The sequence below is a fragment of the Paramisgurnus dabryanus genome, chromosome 2 (genome assembly GCF_030506205.2).
Source record: "Paramisgurnus dabryanus chromosome 2, PD_genome_1.1, whole genome shotgun sequence".
In the NCBI taxonomy this organism is placed as follows: domain Eukaryota; kingdom Metazoa; phylum Chordata; class Actinopteri; order Cypriniformes; family Cobitidae; genus Paramisgurnus; species Paramisgurnus dabryanus.
In genome coordinates, this window is record NC_133338.1 from 24,128,119 (window position 1) to 24,149,675 (window position 21,557).

At 35.7% G+C, this 21,557-nt stretch overlaps 1 protein-coding gene across 1 annotated transcript; it reads right to left on the reverse strand.

Moving 5' to 3' along the window:
- Positions 1–7,603: 7,603 nt before the first annotated feature.
- Positions 7,604–21,557, reverse strand: calb2b (calbindin 2b). Its single transcript, XM_065248552.1, has 11 exons — positions 21,306–21,557; positions 19,794–19,870; positions 19,459–19,548; positions 12,818–12,898; positions 11,568–11,624; positions 11,409–11,486; positions 11,261–11,316; positions 11,103–11,142; positions 8,408–8,461; positions 8,153–8,224; positions 7,604–8,075 (listed from the first exon to the last, which is right to left on the reverse strand). Exons 1-11 carry the CDS (start codon positions 21,397–21,399, stop codon positions 7,959–7,961), a joined length of 816 nt encoding a protein of 271 aa, XP_065104624.1. The 5' UTR covers positions 21,400–21,557; the 3' UTR covers positions 7,604–7,958.

Consider the following 21,557-nt stretch of genomic DNA (forward strand, 5'->3'; position numbering starts at 1 on the left):
CACACCTTTATACAATATTAAGAAAAATTGACTTTCGCTGAAAATGTGCATACGCTTTACCAAATCCTTCCATGTAGAAGACGTAATCAGAGGTTTACAACTGGAAATGTGAACTTGGTTTTACAAGCTGGGTCACATTGAACTGTCACATTCTGTATTATTCATTATGATTAATTGACAGGGTTATTGACAATGACCAAATCTTTGGGAATCAAGTAGTTTGAGCATGATGAGTAATATAATTTTTATTATATGTGTGGGAATGCTCTTCTGAGTGCTTGAAGCAGTAACTGCTGGTTTCCATTGTCTTGTTTTGACAAATATTGGGTTTTAATTCTTGTACGTGTTGTATAGTATACAACTGAGGCATTGACATGTACTGTAAATTATTCAACAAAAAAAAATAAAGAGCTATATAATAAATTATAATAAATGTTTATGAAATTTGTCTTTTTTTCAGGTACAAATGCACTCATCTCTTTATTTCTTTGCTATTTCAGTGTAAATTATTTTAGAAAGAAAGTCAATTGAAGTTCATATGCATCAAACCCAGAGATCAAAATTCTTATTTGCTATGATGACTTAAGTATGCCACACCTATAGATAAGAATAAGAGCCTGTTTTAGGGTAGTAGTAACCAATGATAATCAATAGACCTAAAACATGGTTACTACTAAAAATGATTTATTTGAGTGCAATAAACATCAGAAAAGTTACTTTTGGGATAATGTACACAATTTTTGTTGTGAATTACACTGTTTAACAACATATAAAGGCGGGGTGCATGATTTTTGAAAAATGCTTTGGAAAAGGGAATCAGGCCGAGTACCAAAACACACTTGTAGCCAATCAGCAGTAAGGGGCGTGTCTACTAACCGGTATCGTTGCCTGGGTTGCGTATGTGTGGGGCGGGTCTATCAAAAGAAGGTTCAGATTCTATTGGGGTAGGGGCGTGTTTGTTTAGGTGAATTCAAATGTCAACATTGGCTTTTAGAGATCATGCACTCCGCCTTTAAGTTCCCACAAGTCATGCTGCTGGTTTATTTTGTCTGAATTACAAGACACAAATGTTATTAAACAGTCTATTTCACAAGTCACATGAGTGGCTTTATTTTTGCCTTGATTACACTACACAACTTTGTTGTGAATTAAACTGTTTAACAACATTTATTGTCATGCGGCTGGTTTATTTTTCTCCAGTTTCTGCTTGGACACATTCAGCCCCGCCGCTCCCATAACGCGCATCACGCGCTGTGCGTGGGGCACCACGTGCTGAGAGGGCACCAAAAATAATAGCCTAATGAAAAAAAATTATAATGCTGAAATTATTTCATTACCCTATAGAAATATTATTAGGCACTTTTTATCCATGTATATATGTTACAAAAAACATATTAAAAACGGCGGGGAACGAGATAATTTAATTGCTCTAGTCTAGAAAGTATGCCCCCCAGCCTTTGATGGTCCGTGATCGCGCGGGCGCCTGACTAAGTTTGACAGAGGCCGTTGCTCAATCCGAAGGCTGCAGCCTGCAGAGGTCGCATATCTAAGCGCATACGTCATCAAACGTTCTTATTTGGTAATATTAACGATTATAAAGTTGACTATTATTCTTAGTTAATCGTAAATTGTTGTAATATGCTTATGACTTGCTAATGTAATGTTCAGTTACCTGAAATAAACCAGGCTTGATGACGTATGCAGCCTGCATATGCGACCTCGCGCAGGCTGCAGCCTTCGGATTGAGAAACGGACAGTCAGTAGGCAACTTTTGGAAATGGCCCCGAAAAGACAGCAGGAGTCAGGATCGGAAAAAATAAAAAAAGAAACTGCGGGATGATGCCCGTGCATCACTTGCAGGTAAGTCCATCATGTTTAATCATTCCAAATAAGGGAAATGCGCATGGGCTGCAGCTGCTGCTAATCGTAATGCGCCTCGAACTTGCTGTGATGACAAACTATGTTGTTATAATTTATAATCTCAGTCCAAGCTAAATTGAGATTTTACTGTAAAACATTACCTATGCATATGCATTTTACAAATAACTGACGCAGCTGTTACTTTCTTTACTACGTTTCTTTAGATATTGAGCAGTAGTTTATTTTGTGGTTTATTTTGACGTGATGGTGGTTAATACTTTCTCAGTAAAAGTTAACGTTAGCAGTCAGTGCACATGCTAGGCTAACAATTCCTGACTGTTAAATATATATAAATATAAAACGTCATTATATATGATATGAAGCAAACATTACTGTGACACTTAGTTCTCTGAATCATTGTTTTATTTAAGAATATTGAGTATTCTTGTTTACTTATTGATGTTTATTTAATGTAATTTATTTAAAGTGACATTGTGCATGGGAAAAACATGTCTGGATTATTTTGATAATTTAAGTTTGGTAATTTTTTCTATTTTGCTATTTTATAAAAGTTTGCACTTTCAAATGTGTAATGTGTGTTGGCTAAAGCTGTAAAGATTTTACTTTCTGCTATTATGATATATGTTTGGTAATAAAAAAATTAAACTGGCAAAATCAAACTCAGGGTCGGGGTGGGGGGCATTAAAAAGGAATTATGCTTAGGGCACCAAAATGGCTAGCAGCGGCACTGGACACATTTACGTATGATAGCCATCTAGTCTGCAATCAATAAACGGACAGCATTCATTTGTTGGATGTGAATATAATAATGATGTCAAATATTGGCTGTCTACCTAAAATTCGAAGCAGGCAGCTCAACATTGTAGAGCAATTGTACCCAATTTTGCTGACACAGAGACGACAGACCACGCTTGAACCCCGAAGCTCAACCCTGCCCTTGTTCAATTAAAGACTACGCAGAGCAATGAATCAAACCTAATCCAATCAATTAAATTTAAGAGCCAAAAACCTGCAACACCCCCCCCACCCCCCATAGAATACACCTGGGGGCGTATTACAGAAACTTTATATCTTAGGTCTTAACTTAAGATATGATGTGTTATGTTAAGATTTTTCACAAATTCATATTACAGAAGCAAATCTTAAATTGATTTAGGATTCTCATCTTATCTCACCAAATCTTATCTCATCTCTAGTTAGGAAATCCTAAATCGCTTAATCATGTTCGGCTATCAACTGTCATGTCTGTTACCAAGCAACCAGCAATGCGTGAGCTGCTGCTACAGTAAACAAAATAATTGTCCTTTTAATTTCAATGGGCCAGAAAAATACATTTTATTAAATTCATTGTAATCATGGTCTATGTTTTTTTTATTAGTGTTTTAGCACATCATCTATCAGTTAGGCCTACCATTCAATTTAAACATTTAGCAAATGTGACTTACAAAAATTAAAAAAATATTCATCCTAAGTGCTAGGATACTATTGTACATTTCAACATTTGATAGAGACATGACAAGAAATAGATGCTGAGTCAAGTGTGTACTGTATTCACTATAATCCCATCAAGTGTTCACGGATAAGATAACTGTTTTTTAATAATGAGGGATGACAGAAATTGAAAGATCGCTCCACTAGTGAGAAACATTGTGATTATGTGAATGTGTGAAGGTAAAAACATTCAAAGAGTAATCCAAAAACAAACATTGATGTCTCCACTTTGTTAAAAATGTAATGTCATTCTCCCGCAGCTCTATCATAATGTGATTGTTTCAGCTGGCTCTCATTAAAGTTTAAAGTTAGGACACCTGTGAGGTTACCCTAAAGTTAAGACCGTTTTTAGGATGTTTTGTCAAGTTAGGATGCTTCTGTAATACCACTTTCCTATCTGCAGTTAAGATAAGATAATGCATTTAGGAACATCATTCTGTAATAGCTTTTGTCTTAAATGAGGTCCTAACTGAAATTACCATGGTTACCAAACAGTTAAGATATGATTTTAAAGTTAGGATTTTTCTGTAATACGCCCCCTGCTCTGCAATTTCAGCTTCTCTATGATGATGTCATAAAGATTCCATCGTCGCTATGGCTACTCCTTTCAAGAGAAATAAACAAACCAAGAGAAATATCCAACACATTTGCTTGCATTTCTGAAGGACAAAAGCTGGGTATTTGTTTGTTTGTTTATTTATATACACTCCTTTAAGTGAACACAAGCATCTACTGATACGTCCCATGCAAACCAGCTCCCTTTAATCAAAACAACTGTACCGTAATGGTTTATTTAATGAATTTAGCCGGTTTGCCCACGACAGTACATGCTTGCAGATTGATACACCTGATGAGGACTTCATGCTTGATTACACTACACAACTTTGTTGTGAATTACACTGTTTAACAACATTTAAGTTCCCACAAATGTTGTTAAACAAGTTGTTGGATTGTGGGTTGTTATTGCCGAAATAAGCCCTGAATGACTGTACATTATCCCGCTTATTACACGGCTCTTTACCTCATAAGGTAGGCAAAATTAAATATAGATTTGAAATATTTAATTAACGTTAAGTTAGCCCATTTTTAAATAAGAGAAAAAAACAGATTATTTTCGGTTTTAAGATAAGACATTCAGATTTCACGAAATTCGGTTTAAAATGTGTAAACATACTGTTATATATGTTCTTAAAAGACATATTTATTTTTTGTTTCATATCAAACTTTACCTGTCAAAATGATTTGCAGCAGATACCGTGGGTTATTATTAGTTTTGAGCGGTTGCTAGGAGTAACAAACCTGCAAATGTCGCGACTGGCCAATCAGAATCAAGCATTCCAACGAGCCGTGTAATAAACACAGTGTATTTTTCTTTTTTTTAATAAGTTTGTCTTTAGTTAGTTTTTTTTATTGAAATAAAGAAAGAATATACATAAATTCAGGGAAAAAGAAGACAAGTTACAGACAGAATTTAACTTGCAGACAATTGAGTAATAATACAAAGGAAAAAAATACTATATCAGTAATTGGTTTGCATAAGGTTACACTGTAACAGTTATAAACTCAACATCAGAGTAAGAAAAGTGCATAATGTAAATTAAATCTTTGAATAAATCATCATAACATTTAAAAAAAAGTGTGATTTTTTTTGTTTTTTATAAGTGTAAGAGATGTAACAATTGATCTTATTTCAGTAAGAGAAAGTGGAAAATACAAAGGGGATTTAAGCCATTTTTGTTTGTGGATGAAGATATAACCAAAAGTCATATTTACAGGGTTGAAAAGGTAGACACTTAAGTCAATCCAAAATTGACTGGTAAAATTACTCTCAAAAAATAGATGGGGAACAGTTTCATTCTCAAAAATACAAAAGGAGCAGACTTCTTCGATGTCAGAGTACTTAGAGATGAGAGAATTAACAGGGTAAATTTTATGAAGAATTTTAAAATGGGTTTCTTTAACTTTATTAGATATACAAAATGTACTTGGCAAGAGCCAGGCTTTCCTCCAATTTACATTTGAAATAATTGAGCCCCAGCAGAATTTACCTCTAGGAGTAATTTTCCTTTTCGATTGAAAAACTTTACGTGTCCATTGTTGCATTTTCTGTCCAAAAAGTCAATTCCATCTAGACATAGGGAGGGATAAACACAATTAGGCTACCTATATTAAATTTTAAATGATTACTAACTAATTGTACTAATCCAGCTGGGATAGTTTTAATCAAAGAATTATATTCCTTTAATGGGACTGGAAAGTTATGAAAATTGCTCATATGTTAAAATATTACAGTGTATTTTCCTCTATTTCTGAATATATCATTGAATAACACCTTCCGTCAGCCATGTGTATTTACCACTAGAGGTCAATCTTGCACCTCTTTAATTTGTTTGCTTTGTTTTGTGTGCTCCTACTCTGAGTGCTTTATCTCTCTTGAGTGCCTAGGCTACCATGTTTTTATGAGAGCTGGGTCTTATTTTAAACATGTTAAAAATATATGAGAGAGCTGATATTTAATTGATGGCCCTTTCAGACTAAGAGATGTGCTGTATTTTGGTTAGAAAGTAAGAGCAACTGTAACAGCTACAATTACAGAGTGACGTAAATATGATCACACAGGGAGTTTTTAAATATGATCACTTATATACGTACACACATAGCTGTATTAATAAACTGCAGGAAATGCAAAAATGTTCATGTTTTGACAAATACCAATTACATTTTTTAGAGGACATGTAGAATGAAACTGAAGCCCAGGAAACTGCATCAGCACATTTTTCTTTTCTCTTCTGTGATGTATCAGAGATTAAGAAGCACAAAGAACATTTATACATGAAAAAGATAAGATCAAATCACTTCATTGTGTGAATGTTCACGCTTTGGCTTCACAATGAACAACTTGAGTGTTTAGAAAGATAAGCTAACTGCGTTTGGATTGATCTAAATAGAAAATGAGATCATACTGTGCATGAAAAGCTGATATATAAGTAAGGAATAATTGACAACAGGCCGTTGAATTATAAGAAAATAATGCACACCCAAGGTGTAATGCGTCACGATGCGAAGCTTATACCACTGTTACCAAAAACATTGCTCTGGTGTCTATTTTTAAGACATTTGACAAGTTTGGTGGGCAGTTTACAGAAAAATAATCAACACCCATGAAACATTTTTCAGCCAATCAGAATAAAGCATTCAACAGCCCGTGGTATAAATAATAATATAGGTGTCCATTATTAGCTACGAGCATATTCTATGCAAGAGTATTTTACAGCAAATCTGCAGTATCCTTAGTAACAAACCATCCAATCTATCAATTATTTATCAATTTAATGTAAAAGATTAGTACATTGATTGCGCAGTACATATATGATACATTAAAGGCACAATATGTAATCTTTACCACTAGAGGTTGCTAAATAACAACAATGTTGTCGCTTGATGATGCTGTGGAAGAGCATGGAATAATGGGAGTTGTAGCCTTCACCTTCACTGTTGTCAGAAATTTATCTGACAGGACTCACAAATCATGTTTATGGATGATGTAATGAAACAATGTTTTATATCCGTTATTTTATAATGTAAGCCAAGAGTGTGTTGTGTTAGACGCTTCAAGGACTGCTTCCACATTTGAATCATAGCACATATGTGAAACTCAAAATACCATCATTTCTTATAAAATGTTAAAATTGCCACTTTTTAGGTGTTAGCAAAAATGTACCATTTTTGGGTATGTCCTTTTAAATGCAAGTGAGCTGATGAAATACAAACACTGATCGCCATGATTTGTTCAAATTGAAACTCAATTGTGCTTTCAATTATTTTTTATCTCTCTCTCTCTCTGCACTTAATGGCAATGCAGTGGTTGAATAGTGCAGATTAAGGGGCGTTATTATTGTAATAAGCTCCCCTTTTGACATCACAGGGGGAGCCACATTTGAATAACCTATTATTTCACATGCTTGCAGAGAATGGTTTACCAAAACTAAGTTACTGGTTTGATCTTATTCTAATTTTCTAGGTTGATAGAAGCACTGGGGACCCAATAATAGCACTTGTTCATGACAAAAGTCAGATTTTCATGAAATGTCCCCTTTAATGCAAAACCTTACATACGGTGCCTTTAATACCTTTACACAAAGGTATAGATATAAACCTTTATACAGATGCAGTCCTATATGTGAAAACAAAGAAACTAAACTACAAATCTTTAAAGAAGAATTTTTATTTTAGCAGTGTTGGCAAAACAGTTTACAGTCTTAGGAGGGAGAGACAGAGAGAATAAGAGCGAGAGAAAGAAAGCGAGAGAGAATCCTGAGAAAGATACAACAGACTGCGCACATGAAATAAAGTGAAGATTTAGTACGAGCAAAGGACAGTATATTTCATCATTATACCACAATGTCAGAAATACATTTTGACATTTAAAAAAACACAAGCAAGAGATCCAGACATAATCGAGAAGCCATATCCCCGGGAAAGGCATGCCACAGACGGAGAGGTACATTGTAGATGCTGATTAAGTTTGAAAGGATAAAAGTGGCACAGGACCACCACATGCACCTGCGTTGAAAGTTAAAGGGAGCTCAGACTGCTGGCTCTTTGCATAACACAATCTCTAACTCTGTACGAAACAGCTTCCCTCCATCAGACAACGCCATGATGCTCTTTTTTGAGCTAGCCAGACATTGGGTGTCAATGGCCTAAGGAAACACACAAACAGTTTTCAGTATTCAGACAAGGCAAATTTGTCCTAAACTCCCACAAAACACCAAATTACCATTTTATTTTTTTGGTAGAGGTCTCGTAGGAGTGCGTCCAACTCGTGTTCATCTATGTAACCATTTCTGTCCTGTTGAGACCAAAAATGAAGAGAAAGCACATTTGGGAGATGACTGTTATGAATTTGTGGTTGAGCATCCTATAGCAATGCTTAAATGTGTGTGTTGATGCGTGTATGGTCTAGATCTATGTGGATTGCTAACCCAGCTGCAATATAAGAAATATTAATACAATATAGGATAAAGCTACTGACCTTGTCATAATAGGTGAAGACTTCTTCAAATTCATCAGCTGATAGCTTGATATTCTGTTAATAAAAGGTATCAGATTATGCTTATTGTATGTGTGTGTAAGGTTAGATTGTAATATAGATTTGGCTTTAGATTTCATTTTGAAGACCTGAATTTCATGACTAAAAATAATCCTCATAATCCTAGGATTACAATAAAACAATGCCACTAACACTTGCCATCATTTCTAATGTATTTGTAATACATACAAGTCATAAACATGACAATATAATTGTGGTGATGTACTGTAGCTAGACACTGCAAAAACACATCAATTCGAAAATGGTGACGATTAATACAAAATTTCACTGAAAGGGTAATTAAATCTAAAACTTGCATGTTATATCTGGATTTATGGTGTTTAATATACCAGTTCATAATTTACATCCAGCATCCAGCCTGTAATTTTATATTGTAAAAAGCGCTTCATAAATTGAATTGACTATCAGGTGATATAATGGTAATGGGTAATACTGACATGGTAATAAAATTATATGCTACAGATATAAAAATAATACAGATAGCCTTCTTATATTTTCATTTAAGTGTTGAAAGGAAGTATGGGGGAATATAACCAAATACAGAGAGAGGGAATCTATGGAGATTATCATAACTACAAAGAGATTGAAGTAATCTTTATCAACCCATGGTCATCAGGTGCAAACACACACACACACGCACGCACGCACGCACGCACGCACGCACGCACGCACGCACGCACGCACGCACACACACACACACACACACACACACACACACACACACGCATTGTGGTTTCCATGTTTTGTGGGGACATTCCATAGACGTAATGCATTTTATACCGTACAAACTGTATATTCTATTCCCCTTACCTGCCCCATTCTCTAACCCCAACCATCACAGAAAACTTTCTCCTACTTCACATTTTCAAGAAACATTATCCTGTTTGATTTATAAGCTTGTTTCCTAATGGGGACCTCAAAATGTCCCCACAAGGTCACAAAAACACTGGTATTCCTATCTTTGTGGGGACAATATCCCCACAACGTGATAAATACCAGGTACACACACACACAGACACACACACACAGACACACACACACACACGCACGCACGCACACACGCACGCACGCACGCACGCACACACACACACACACACACACACACACACACACACACACGTGCAATGTTTCTGGAGAAAAAAACTACACTATTGCTATTTTATAATTTTTTTTCCCTTTCAATCTTAATACTAATAAATAATAATATTTCACTTGCTATGCTGCAGATGTTCCTAAGCAATACTTTTCACATTTGGTCACTGTAAAAACAGGTTTATTGGTTTAACTTAAAAAGTTACCTGGTTGCCTTAAGATTTTGAGTATCAACTAATATTTTTAAATTGAATGAACTCAAACTTTTTAGGCAACCAGGTTATTTAACTCATTCCAAACCAGCCTTTTTTTTAAGTTGCCAGCCAGCATTTTTTGTGATTTTCACAAAATGCCTTCCAGGAAAATGTTCTTCTATATAAACATGCAAATATATCAAATGAAAAAACAGACCCTCTACTTTCAAACAAACAAACAAATAAACAAAACCGGGGGAAAATATCTTCCTCTAAAAAATGGGTAGGTTTCTACAAAAATACCAAATTTTGAGCAAAAAGCATAAATAACTGCATTTTTGTAAAGAAATCATTTTGTTAGAGATCAGATTGAAATTGATTAAATTTGTTTTTGCATCAGTTTTTTAATAATTGAGTAAACGGAATTACAGATAACCATAAAAACTCATCAGGAAAGCGTCATTGGCAAAGAAATGTTTTCTCTTAATTGACAAGATAACTCGTCAGTGGCGGGGAAGAGTTAAGTTAAACCAACAAATCTGTTTTAACAGTGATCGGGCAATTACAGCTCTATGGATGCATTTGCATTTAAAGGAACAGTGTGTAAGAAATGTATATCAATTAATCATAAAATGGCCCTGATATGTCACTAGACATTAATAAATCATTTTCATTTCAAATACTTATATCACTCACAACAGTGGTCCGGCCAGGATATTGCCATTTAAAAAGTGGAGTTGCAGCCCTCAACTGATGTTTATGTTGTCATGTTGTGTATTGGCCACCAGTTGTGTGATTGCAGTACCAGTTTTAGCCACAAGTTTTATTGTTGCAAAACCAGTTTTGGCCACAATCCTACATACTGTTCCTTTAAAACTTGAAATATAATTTCTCAGAGGAATTATCAATATATTGAACCATCTGTTTATATTTTCATGAACCCCTGATAATAGATTCAAGACAGCAGAAAAATATCAGTCTATATTCATGTTCTCAGCCTTATGGATGACATTTCTCAGTTATGGACGTGACGATTCTGAAATTTGAACTTATTTGCTTCTAAAAATGCTTTAAAAACTTTAACAGAGTTTACGTATACCTTAATTTTAACACTTCCCATGGATATTTAAACCACCATGTTAAAGAATTAAACCACCATGGATAAAAACTTGACTTTCATTTGCATGGTATTGCTCATATACATCATGGCGATTACAGTAAATTATATTCACTTCCAGTGATCACTGGCATTATTCTGCCATTTGTACCTCATTTACTAAAGTTGAATCAAATCTAATCTCAAATAACATACGAAGGCTTATTGATCGTACCTGAAACTTAAGCAGAAAGTTCTCCTTCACAGGCAGGAGCCTGGCGACACAAAAAGTAACATTTAATACAATATTGCATTTATACTCTTCTCTCTCTCTCTCTCTCTTTCTCTCTCTCTCTCTCTCTCTCTCTCTCTCTCTCTCTCTCTCTCTCTCACCTTGCCATCTCAGACAGTCCCAACTTCCCATCACCATTCAAGTCAAACATTTTAAGCTGCAAAAAAACACACAGATGAATGGATTACAGCTATGATTATCTGTACTTGTATGTGAAAGAATAAAAGTTGCGTGTGTACATTTACTCACTATGGTCTGGGTATACTCGCTCAGTTTCTTGTCATCGTAATGTCTGTTGGCTTTCTTCAGCAGATCAGAAAGAAATCCCTGATGGAAAGAAATGTTTCAATTCTATTTGCTTATGAATGTATCACTGCTTTTATAAGGTTTAAATCTATCCAGTTATACCTTCAGTTCGTTCGATTCAATGTATCCACTGCGATCAGTATCATATTTTCTCCATGCCTGAAAAAAACATCAGCATTAGCACAGACACATTCACAGTTAATGTTTATTAGGCCACTTCTCATGTCCCTACGATATAGGTGATTTCCATGTATAGACATTTGTGTTCCCACGGTGGTACACAGCACAAAAAAATGGTAAAATGGACAGGGTTTAATCTTTAATGTTCACATTTGTATGTGATTGTTATGGTCTTCTTGTGTTTTGTCCAGCAGATTTAATATTTCGGATTTAAACTGGGATTAATGGCAAGCTGATCTAATGTGGAAGAATTCCAGCCTGCCCTCTTTTACTTCTGTGCATGCGTGCTATGAGCATTATTGTAAGTGTGGTGTATTATCTGCTTTATTTCATGGCTATCTATAATACTCGATTCTGATTGGTCATGACATACTGAGGTCTGTTTTTAGTGATACTGCCAGTCCTCTTTACCAGCTCTACTTATCACTCAGCTATCTCTTCTCATGCCAACATAAACACAGTGCTTCAAATATTCAAAAAATATTTCATATCAATATTTTGTGTCTAGTTGTGTCCTGATCACCCTGTCTGGTTTATTTTGCCATAGCTAAACTAGCTGGAAGTGCACAGTTCCCTACTTGTAAAACAAAACATTAGTCATGTCCACACACCCTCAAAAGTCTTTTATCTTCTACTACTCAGAACGGACATGTTTTGTATTATTTACAAAATCACCATGTTGTACAAATGATCTCCATTAACCCAGTTACTCACACATACACATTTTGTGGTCCTCTATGTGCTGCAGGCTATTCATAATAGATAACCTACAGTACTCCAAATAGAACTTTCATGCTTTCTCTTTCTCTCTCGTTCACTCCTTTTAAATACATCACGCAAAACACCTCAGCTACTAAACGTGTTTCATGTTCAGAAAAGATATTGATTAAATGACTGGACTAATGGAGACATTAACACACTCTCAGAAAAAAAGGTACAAAAGTTTTACCTTTTGTCATTTGGACAGTAAGGTCCTAATATGTATCTTTTAGGTACAAAAGTGTACTTTTTGAAGAAAAAAAAATTACAGCCCCTTTTGTACCTTCATCTTCCTTTTTTTCTGAAAGTGCAGTCATGTCTTTCAGGGCACTGGAGACCATTTCTATTCTACATATATGAAATCCATAACATATGACAACAGAACCATCAATGTGTTTTAATGCTTTACATACTGCCATAAACTCTGCACTGGAGCCCACAAACTGTCTGAAGAACAGCAGAAAGTTCTCTTCTGTTGGCAGGATCTGAGCAAGCTGGAAAAGAAACAGAGAGATAAACAGTTTACAATCATTATCATGTGTTTAAAGTAATAAAATCACATTACTTTCAAAGCGTAATAATCTCCAAATATTAGAAATAATTCAGAATAATTTATATTGGAATGAAACTGAGAAACCGTGAGTTTTGTGTTATTTTTATTAATATTTGTAGTTTTTAATCTTCATGTAAAAGTTTAATTTTGGTAATTTTGCTAGGAACATTTGTCATTTTATGAGGTTTTGTCACATTAATGACTGGAGATGGATGAGGAGTGAATCAAAATGAGAATAAACTTTAATTATATACAAACAATAAAAGGGCATGAAAAATACACATAACATTAACAAGAACCGACCAAGAACTGAGCAAAGGCAGGGGTATAAATACACAAAACTACTGATGAATTACTAAACAAGACACAGGTGATGATGATTAAAACAGATGTGGAACTAACTAGATAATGAACTACAGCAAACTTACAGACAAAACAAGCAAACAGAGGCATCACTATGACAGGTTTTCTATTTTTAGGGTTAAACTATCGGGGTGGTTTCCCGGACAGAGCTTAAGCCAGGGGCGGTTCAAGTTCAAAACAGTTCGCAACGTTTTGCTACGGTTTCCGGGTTGAACGACATGTCTCCTGGAAACGATGTGCAACAGGGTTAGAGATACGTTTTCTCTTGTTTGGTGGGTGTGTCAGAACTGCAGTCCAATCAGCAGCAACATGTAAATAAAGACTTAGTCTAGGACTCGTCTAGTCCCTGGAAACCGCCCCACTTTGTATCTTTGTTTAAGAATGTTGCATTTTCTCTGAATATTTGATTACTGTACTGTATTTTTCTATTAAATTTACATGTGCACAATAAATCGTCTTATAGCTACAGACATGGTTGGTCTCTGACTAAAGGCTGATGATAGTAGTGATAGCAATAGCGAAATTTATAGGTCTTCGTTATTAAATTAAAGACAAAGATTTTAGGTAGCTAGGTTGGCTTGTATTTGTGTTTAAGGTAAAAAATTCCGTTTTATTTTTTGGTTAATTTACAGGAGGTGCCTCAGTATTATCTTTTTTCAGTTTATTGCTAAGGAAACAATTCTAATTTTCGATTACTTCAATTTTTTCTACTAAATACATACGCGATAAAGGTCATCTGACCGAAACGTTGTAGTGACTACACTGAAAAAAATTATATGCTGGATTTACTTTTATATTTTAAATTAATATATGCCTAGTGCATCATTTTTGCATCCACTTTTTTAAGTAAGTTTTACATGAAAATTTAAGCTGTTTAAGCTTATTTTTTTAACAATTGCTTAAAATTCAATGTAAATCGAGATAATTGTTTAAATAATAAACTTTTTTATATTCTTTTACAAGATTTATATTGTGCGGGATCTTTTTGTCGTTTTATTTTTATTTTAACCACAATTGACTTTACTTGCTTGCAAGTGTGCGAGGGTTATTGCTGATTGTTTCACGAAATACATATAAACATAGCCAAAGTGGAGGTCTGTGTCAGGATCCTGCCGGAACTTTGTCTTGTTTTATTATTTAGTCCAGTATGGCAGGGTTCTGACAGTACAATGTTTTGTGTGGGGAATGCATGGTCTGTATATTGTGGAAGCTAACCACGTATTTCCCGTGTCTCGTCACTTTTTACACGCTCCCTTACCTGTTATGATTTTCACCTGTTTCCCTCATTAGTTCTCCTTATTTATAGTCTTTGCTGCATCCGAAACCGCCTACTTCATACTATATAGTACGCAAAAAGCAGTAGGCAAGGCGAGTAGTATGTCTAAATACATAGTATTCGAAAAACAGTATGCGAAAAGTACCCGGATGACCTACTACTTCCAGTTAGATTTTGCAGTGTGCATACGATGGACACTTCACTATCCCATGATGCCCGGGAAAGGAGTTATCCAACGAAGAAGAAGAGGCATGTGGCTTTTTTCGCGCTGAAATGACATGACGTGATGATGACGTATGTCACGTGATGTAGCAACGTGGCGGATGTAGTATGTCCGAATCTCATTCATACTACCAGGATTCATACTATACAGTACCTACTGTTTTAACGGCAAGTAAGTAGGTACTTCATCTAATTCAGTACCTACTATACAGTATGCGGTTTCAGACGCAGCCCTTGTGTTTGGTGTCCTGTACTGGTTTGTTTGTGTTGCTATGTGTGACTGTGCCACATATTTATCAAGTCTGACTTAGACTTGATAAATATGTGGCACAGTCACACATAGCAAGTTTGCGTTGTTTAGTGTTAAAGGGGACAGAGAATGAAAAAACATTTTTAGCTTGTCTTTGTTGAATAATGGTAGTCTACCCACATTCACAAACATACAAAAAGTGCTAGACATGCTAAACATCTCAGTCTTATAGAAATTCCTCTTTTAGAAAAGTCAGCCAGGAAACGGCCCAAGGCATCTAACTGCATCTCACTGCCCCTCCACTTTAAAATAATTGGCTACATTTTTTGAGTGGCAGCAAAGTCCGCCAATCAGTAATGAGATTGCAAGTTAAGCCAGTAGGGGGAGCCAAATAGGCGCAAAACCACTTGTTTAAAATCCCCCACCCTAATAGAGCTATCTGAGAGAGGTTTTTAGGAAGCTTCTAAGGCATTACAGACCCAAACAAAAAATTTTTTGTCTACATGTCACATCACAGAACAAGCCTAATTACTCCGTTTGCCCCATCGTGGGTTTTTGTTTCCCTGTTTTTGTCAATAAATGTCTCATTGATCACATCCACGTCTGCGCATGGGTTCATCTGCTAATTCATGACAGTCTGTAAGTGCCCAAAACTTGTAATTTTTGTTCATATCTTTGTAGTTTTTCATATAATTTCTTCTGCTAAGAAGTTGTTTAAATAATCGTGGCTTGAAAATCGTGACTTGAACCGCCATGTTTTGCCTCTCTTTGGAGAGTCCAATGTAAACTGACACTTTCTTGCCCGCTAACCCTTCTGCTGGTTCACGTGACTAAAGACTATCACTAGTACTGTTAGGGGATTTCAGCACCATGGACAGCCACACACTGAAGCAGAAAACTCTACCAAACAACAGCCTTTTCCTTCATGATCAACCAAGTGCTGCTGTTTGAGCTGTATTTAAAGCTATCTCTCTGGCTTAAAAAGAGAGTGCCTGCAAGAACTGGACAGGGATAAGAGACCATTTAATACCCTCGGTTATCTCTTCTGGCCTAAACAATGAAGCTCATCACTGGTGAACTGCTGAAGGGATGCTGAACCATATCAAACCCAAGAGCACAGAGCCAGCATAGTCTAAATGCTTTGAGAAACAGACATGGTCCTAGAGAGGCAGCCTTTATTTTTGTGTTGTTTCTATAAAGTACTTTTTGTATTCTTACAATCAGAATGAGTTCCAGCTAATATAATAATTGCTGTAGCATTTCCACATAGACTGAAAGTAAGATCAACTTAAAAATTACTTTAATTGGTAACACATAAAAATGTAATTTTTTTGAGTTTAAAATTTTACTTTAGTTTCACTTAAGGTGAACATTTTCAGTTGAGAATTTTTTTTAGGTGTTACCAGCTTATATGCTCCTACATTGCTGTAAGATTAAAGGGACACTCAACTTTTTTTTAAATGGGATCATTTTTCAGCTCCCCTAGACGTTTGATTTTTGTACCAAAATTTTTTTTGCTCAAAAATAACCAAAGAGTTTTGATATTTTTCCTATTTTAAAACTTGACTCTTTGGCGATGCAACGACACCATGCAACTACAGAAGAGTCAAATTTTAAATAGGAAAAATATCGAACCTCTATGCTAATGGTCTAATCAGATTCAATGGATTATGCTAAGCTATGCTAAAAGTGGTACCGCCAGACCCAGAGATCAGCTGAATGGATTCCAAAATGGTAAAAATTAAATGTTTAACTCTAGTAGAGCTGGAAAATGAGCATATTTTCAAAAAAGGTGGAGTGTCCCTTTAAATCCCGCTTTAGTGTATGCATGGGATGTCTTGTAAAGTCCCAATCTGAAACGTAAAATATTTGGATTTAATCCTTGGTGAGTTTGACCTTCATAGTTGGGGGCTGTCCATGTACAGTATGTACACCAATGAAAATTATTCTGGGTCACTAGTGGAACTGATTTGCTGCCTGTAGAAAGTAAAGAAACCTGTTCTCATTGTTGAAAGACGAAACATTATAATTAATCCTTATTGTTCTGTTTATGCTTTCAACTTTAAAAAGGGTAAAAGACAAAGATAACCACCAAACTAGTAAGTCAATCAGAAAAACTCAGTAGCGCCTCACTGCAGAACGCGACATCCAGGGGGCAGGGTTGGATTTAGATCCAGGGGTGTAGCTGGATCCCGATCCAGAGATCCCATTCGGCAGTTTTACCACAAGACACGTCATACACGTGTTGAGGCGTTACCAGTTCCGCATTAAGTCGTAACTAAATTAAGTTATTATTTTGACATAAAAACTAACTTTACTTATGACTACAATAAAAGTAGTGCCTTTAGGGTGAAATTTAAGTTTTTTGCTATAATGTTTTGGAGTAAAACATTTCGGGTAAGCCTACTATGAGTAATCTTACCACATGCAGTTTAAGACATATTAATGGATACAGTATAAATATTAATAATTATTAAAATATATAGGCTATGGCATGTTATTTAGAAATTAATAAATTTAATGTTTATCTTGTATGGACTTTGAACTTGTTTTAACACGTCTTTGCTTACAGCCATTAGGAAACAGGTTTCCCTCGTAGATGGTTTACTTTTTGTATTTGCTAATAAAAGATATCAAATAAATTTATTTTTATATTTACTCTTATAGGAATAGCTGTGTAATAAGTGGGATAATGTACAAATAAATCCCTTCAGTGATATCAAACTGTCGGGAACGTGTCCGTACCTCTCCTTACACCTAACTGTGATACTTTCTAAATTATGAATCTTTCTCAACTATATTATTAATCAAATGTACACTTAAATTGATAAGAGCAAACGTTGGCCACCACAGGTTGCAACTAATTGCGGGCTCCAACAACGCAAATATACTGGTTCATTTGGCGGAACAAAGTATATAAAGTGGGAGGAGCTGGATCTAGATCCAACCCCGCCCCCTGGATGTTGTGTTCCGCAGTGAGGACCATCTCGAAAAACTGGGGAAGCAGTTGCTGGCTGATACACAGATACCAACATGGCTAATCTGAGTTTTTAGCTTAGTTTCAAATACTGCACACTGAAGAAGAGATCAGTGACTCATACAAGCCTTGAGACCGAGTCTGAATGAGCTGTCCAGCTGCTGCCAGCTGTGAGGATTTGTACCAGACTGAAACTGTCCAGGGAAAGTGTAAAAATTAAGGGACGTCAAAACTCTGGAGAGTTATGCTGTAATTCATGGACAAGAAACTAGAAGCGATATTGGTCATAGTTACTTACAATTTGTAATACAGGGGGATCATCTGTCAACTGAACACCGTCAGAAAAATGGGTCAAGAAATGGTCCCAAGCTGACAGTAGGGCGGTACCCTTAGTGTTCCAATGTACCGTGGGAAGAACACTGAATTATTTAAAAGAAACTTCATGACATAAAACAACTCAGAAACAAAAAGCTAAACATTTCATATATCTTTGAAAAGCTGAGATTTTGGCGATTCAAATTATGTAAGATAGAAACAACACAGCAGGTACAGTAAATGTCATTTTTAGGCATTTTTTGTGTGCCTTTTTTCAGGAATGCTAAAGGGTTTTAAAAGGTCCTAATATGTACCGTTTAGTCCAATATGTCCCTATGATGTACTAATATGCCTTCTTTTGTACCAATATGTAGACCTGATCTACTAATATGAACTCTTTATAGGCGCAAAGGTGTACTTTTTGCCCCAGTGACAGATATGGACCATTTTATAGCATTTTTTCAGACAGTGTACAGAACCACTACCCATTGGTTTCATTTATAATTTAACCTACACTTATCTGATATATTAGACTAACAAATAAGGCAAGGGAAAGAAACAATGCTGCCATTTTCAACCAAGCACTGAGTCAAAACAACCCAGCATTTTGGGTTAATACAACTCTGCATAGGTTTAATTACAACCCAGGGGTTGGCTGTGTCTCTTTTTGACCCAACACTGGGTTGAAAAGAACTATTAAGCATTTTTTAGGGTGTATATACTGAAAAGCTTCATTCCTAAATCATTACTTGTAGAAACGCAAGAGAGGGGTTCTTTAGTATTATTTAATATGAGGTCTTTCTTTCTGGATCATTCAGGTTTCTTATCTAAAATAAATCATTTTTATCCACTCAGTCATGCTATCATTCTGTGAACGTCGTCCCCATCCTCCCCCTCACCTCATTCTTTCCCTCATCCATCTCTCTCTCCTTTCATCCCGCTCATTCTGTCATCCCTTTGACTGATGTCACCCAAGCCCCTAATCTCCCCTCACTGCCCTCTCTGTATGTCTTCCCTGTGCTCCATTAATCTCAGATGGTGGCTCTCAAGAACGGTCTGCCTCCACTGTGACCACACTGAACTCCAGCGCTACCTTACCTCTGACATCTCGATCTTTCCATCACCGTTCTCATCGAATTTCAGCATAAACTCCTTCATTCTATCTCTGAAGGAAGCATTTGAAGTTTCCTGAAACCAAATGTATGTTTAAAAAAAAAAAAAAAATTACAATATGCCATCCAGAAACTGCACGGGGATCAGAAAATGTCAGACAGATGGTATCTGCTCAGATGGCAAGAGCATTAGACAAGATTAATCTGGGGATGTCATTCTGTAGTTCCTAATAACTGTATGTGACATTCAGATCATCACTTATCAAGTCAAACTGCTCTGCCGCTGTTGTTTTCTAACAGAATTAATCATGAGTGACTCACCGCACTTGCACCTTTCCGTGCTACCTCAAGCTCAAGAATGAAATGTTCCAGTTCCTTTCCTTCAATGCAGCCATTCCCTAAAAAAGAACAACGTATTTATTTAATCATGCGATTTATGGTCAAACATCCATGACACAGACACATTTTAAGATGTAAGTTGACGATAAGTCTGTCTTATAAGTCCAATACTTAGCATTTGTCTCATTATGCAGGTATATAGATCATACATTCCTTTGAATTTATAGCATTAGGACTTATGGACATATTCATTCTCTCTATAGATTAGGTTTGTTCTTTAACTCATTCCATGCTGTACACTTTAAAAAGTCATAAATTAATAAGTCATAAATAAATAATTTAAACTTTAACTTTTTATCTTGACTAGTGATCACTGTAACTTATAAAATAAAGTTGAATTACCTTCAGTTATACAATTATATTATACAAATAAAAATAATTTTTACACTGTAGGGTACAGAGATCCTTCGTGTATACTTTTAGTAAAAACCTGAACTTTAAATATTGTGCACGAAAATACCAGAGGCTAATGAAAAGCTATTAAACCGAGTTTTAGTATCTAAATCATAGCAATTTCCTGTCCTGATGTAAAAAGTCTTAATGAATCTTCCACCCAACAATTTATGACCCTACTGTAAAAGCCATAGGCTAAAGTCTCATAATCTAATTATGAGGGACTTCAAAGTTTAATTTCACTCATTGATTTCACTTTGCCTTATATAGTCAGTATTAAATATATAAAGGTTATATTTTCACAGAATGGTCTTTACATTATGTAGCATAACTTTATGTAGAATCACAATAAATTTAAGATTTTATGGTTTGTGCAGGCATGGTCACATTTGTGTGAAGGGCAGGTACTTTAACACTTCACAGTCGCAGTCTCGTGATAATACAATGCGTTAATTTAACACTTTTCATCATCATAGGGCCGACGGAGACTACCAGTCAATGATTTCATTCAACGCAAAATCAATAATGCCAACAATGCCTGTGGGACATCATTTACTGAGCTGTGAATAAACGCATGAATAGCGCTGAAAAGACGTTAACGGGACGTCAGGCAATCATACGAGGAGGCTTTTTTAATTTCCCCTGAATTACTTAAGAAATGAGAAAATGCTGATTTACAGCCTCGATCACCACATACTTGCATATTTCCCCAACTTATTCTCAATAGCTTTTCTTGGCAAACAACATATAAACTAAAATTGCTTGTGGTATTTTTCACCACTTTGAAGTGCATAAGTGCAGCATCTTTCTCTGAAAAGTATATTTTTAATTTTTATACAAACTAGTGCTATCATATTTTATATTGTTGTAATTATTTTATCACAGTTTTGTGCTATAATTTACATCAATATAAACAATATAGTAGCCTATGATGAATATAAATCACATAAAATGTACATGAATCAATATTATAAAATATACGACTTCTCACATCTGTCGTTTTTGTTTTCAGTGGGGTCTGCCCCGGGACCTTACACTTACCGTCAGCGTCAAATTTATTCCAGATGTCGAGAAACTGGGTCGCAGTGAGTTCCGCCAAGTGCAGGGGAAGCAACTCTTGTGCCTTATTCGCCATCTCCGTCGTTTCTCTCTTTCTGATTTTTGAAGAAAATAAAAGTCCTGCACTGTTTCTTTGCAGCACTCCTGCACACCTCTGCAAATGACTGTAAGTAGCGGGACATAGACAGCGGTTTTAACCCCACCACTGGTAATAAGATCTGCCGTTCATGTTCC

What these genes read in the sequence shown, in the direction of transcription:
- calb2b (XM_065248552.1), bottom strand. Translation starts at nt 21,399, where the DNA reads ATGGCGAATAAGGCACAAGAGTTGCTTCCCCTGCACTTGGCGGAACTC. An exon ending in CCAGTGCAGAGTTTATGGCA is followed by an intron (nt 11,625 to 12,817) that starts GTATGTAAAGCA and finishes TGTTTTTTTCAG; the next exon opens with GCATGGAGAAAATATGATAC. An exon ending in GGACTGTCTGAGATGGCAAG is followed by an intron (nt 11,143 to 11,260) that starts GTGAGAGAGAGA and finishes TTGTGTCGCCAG; the next exon opens with GCTCCTGCCTGTGAAGGAGA.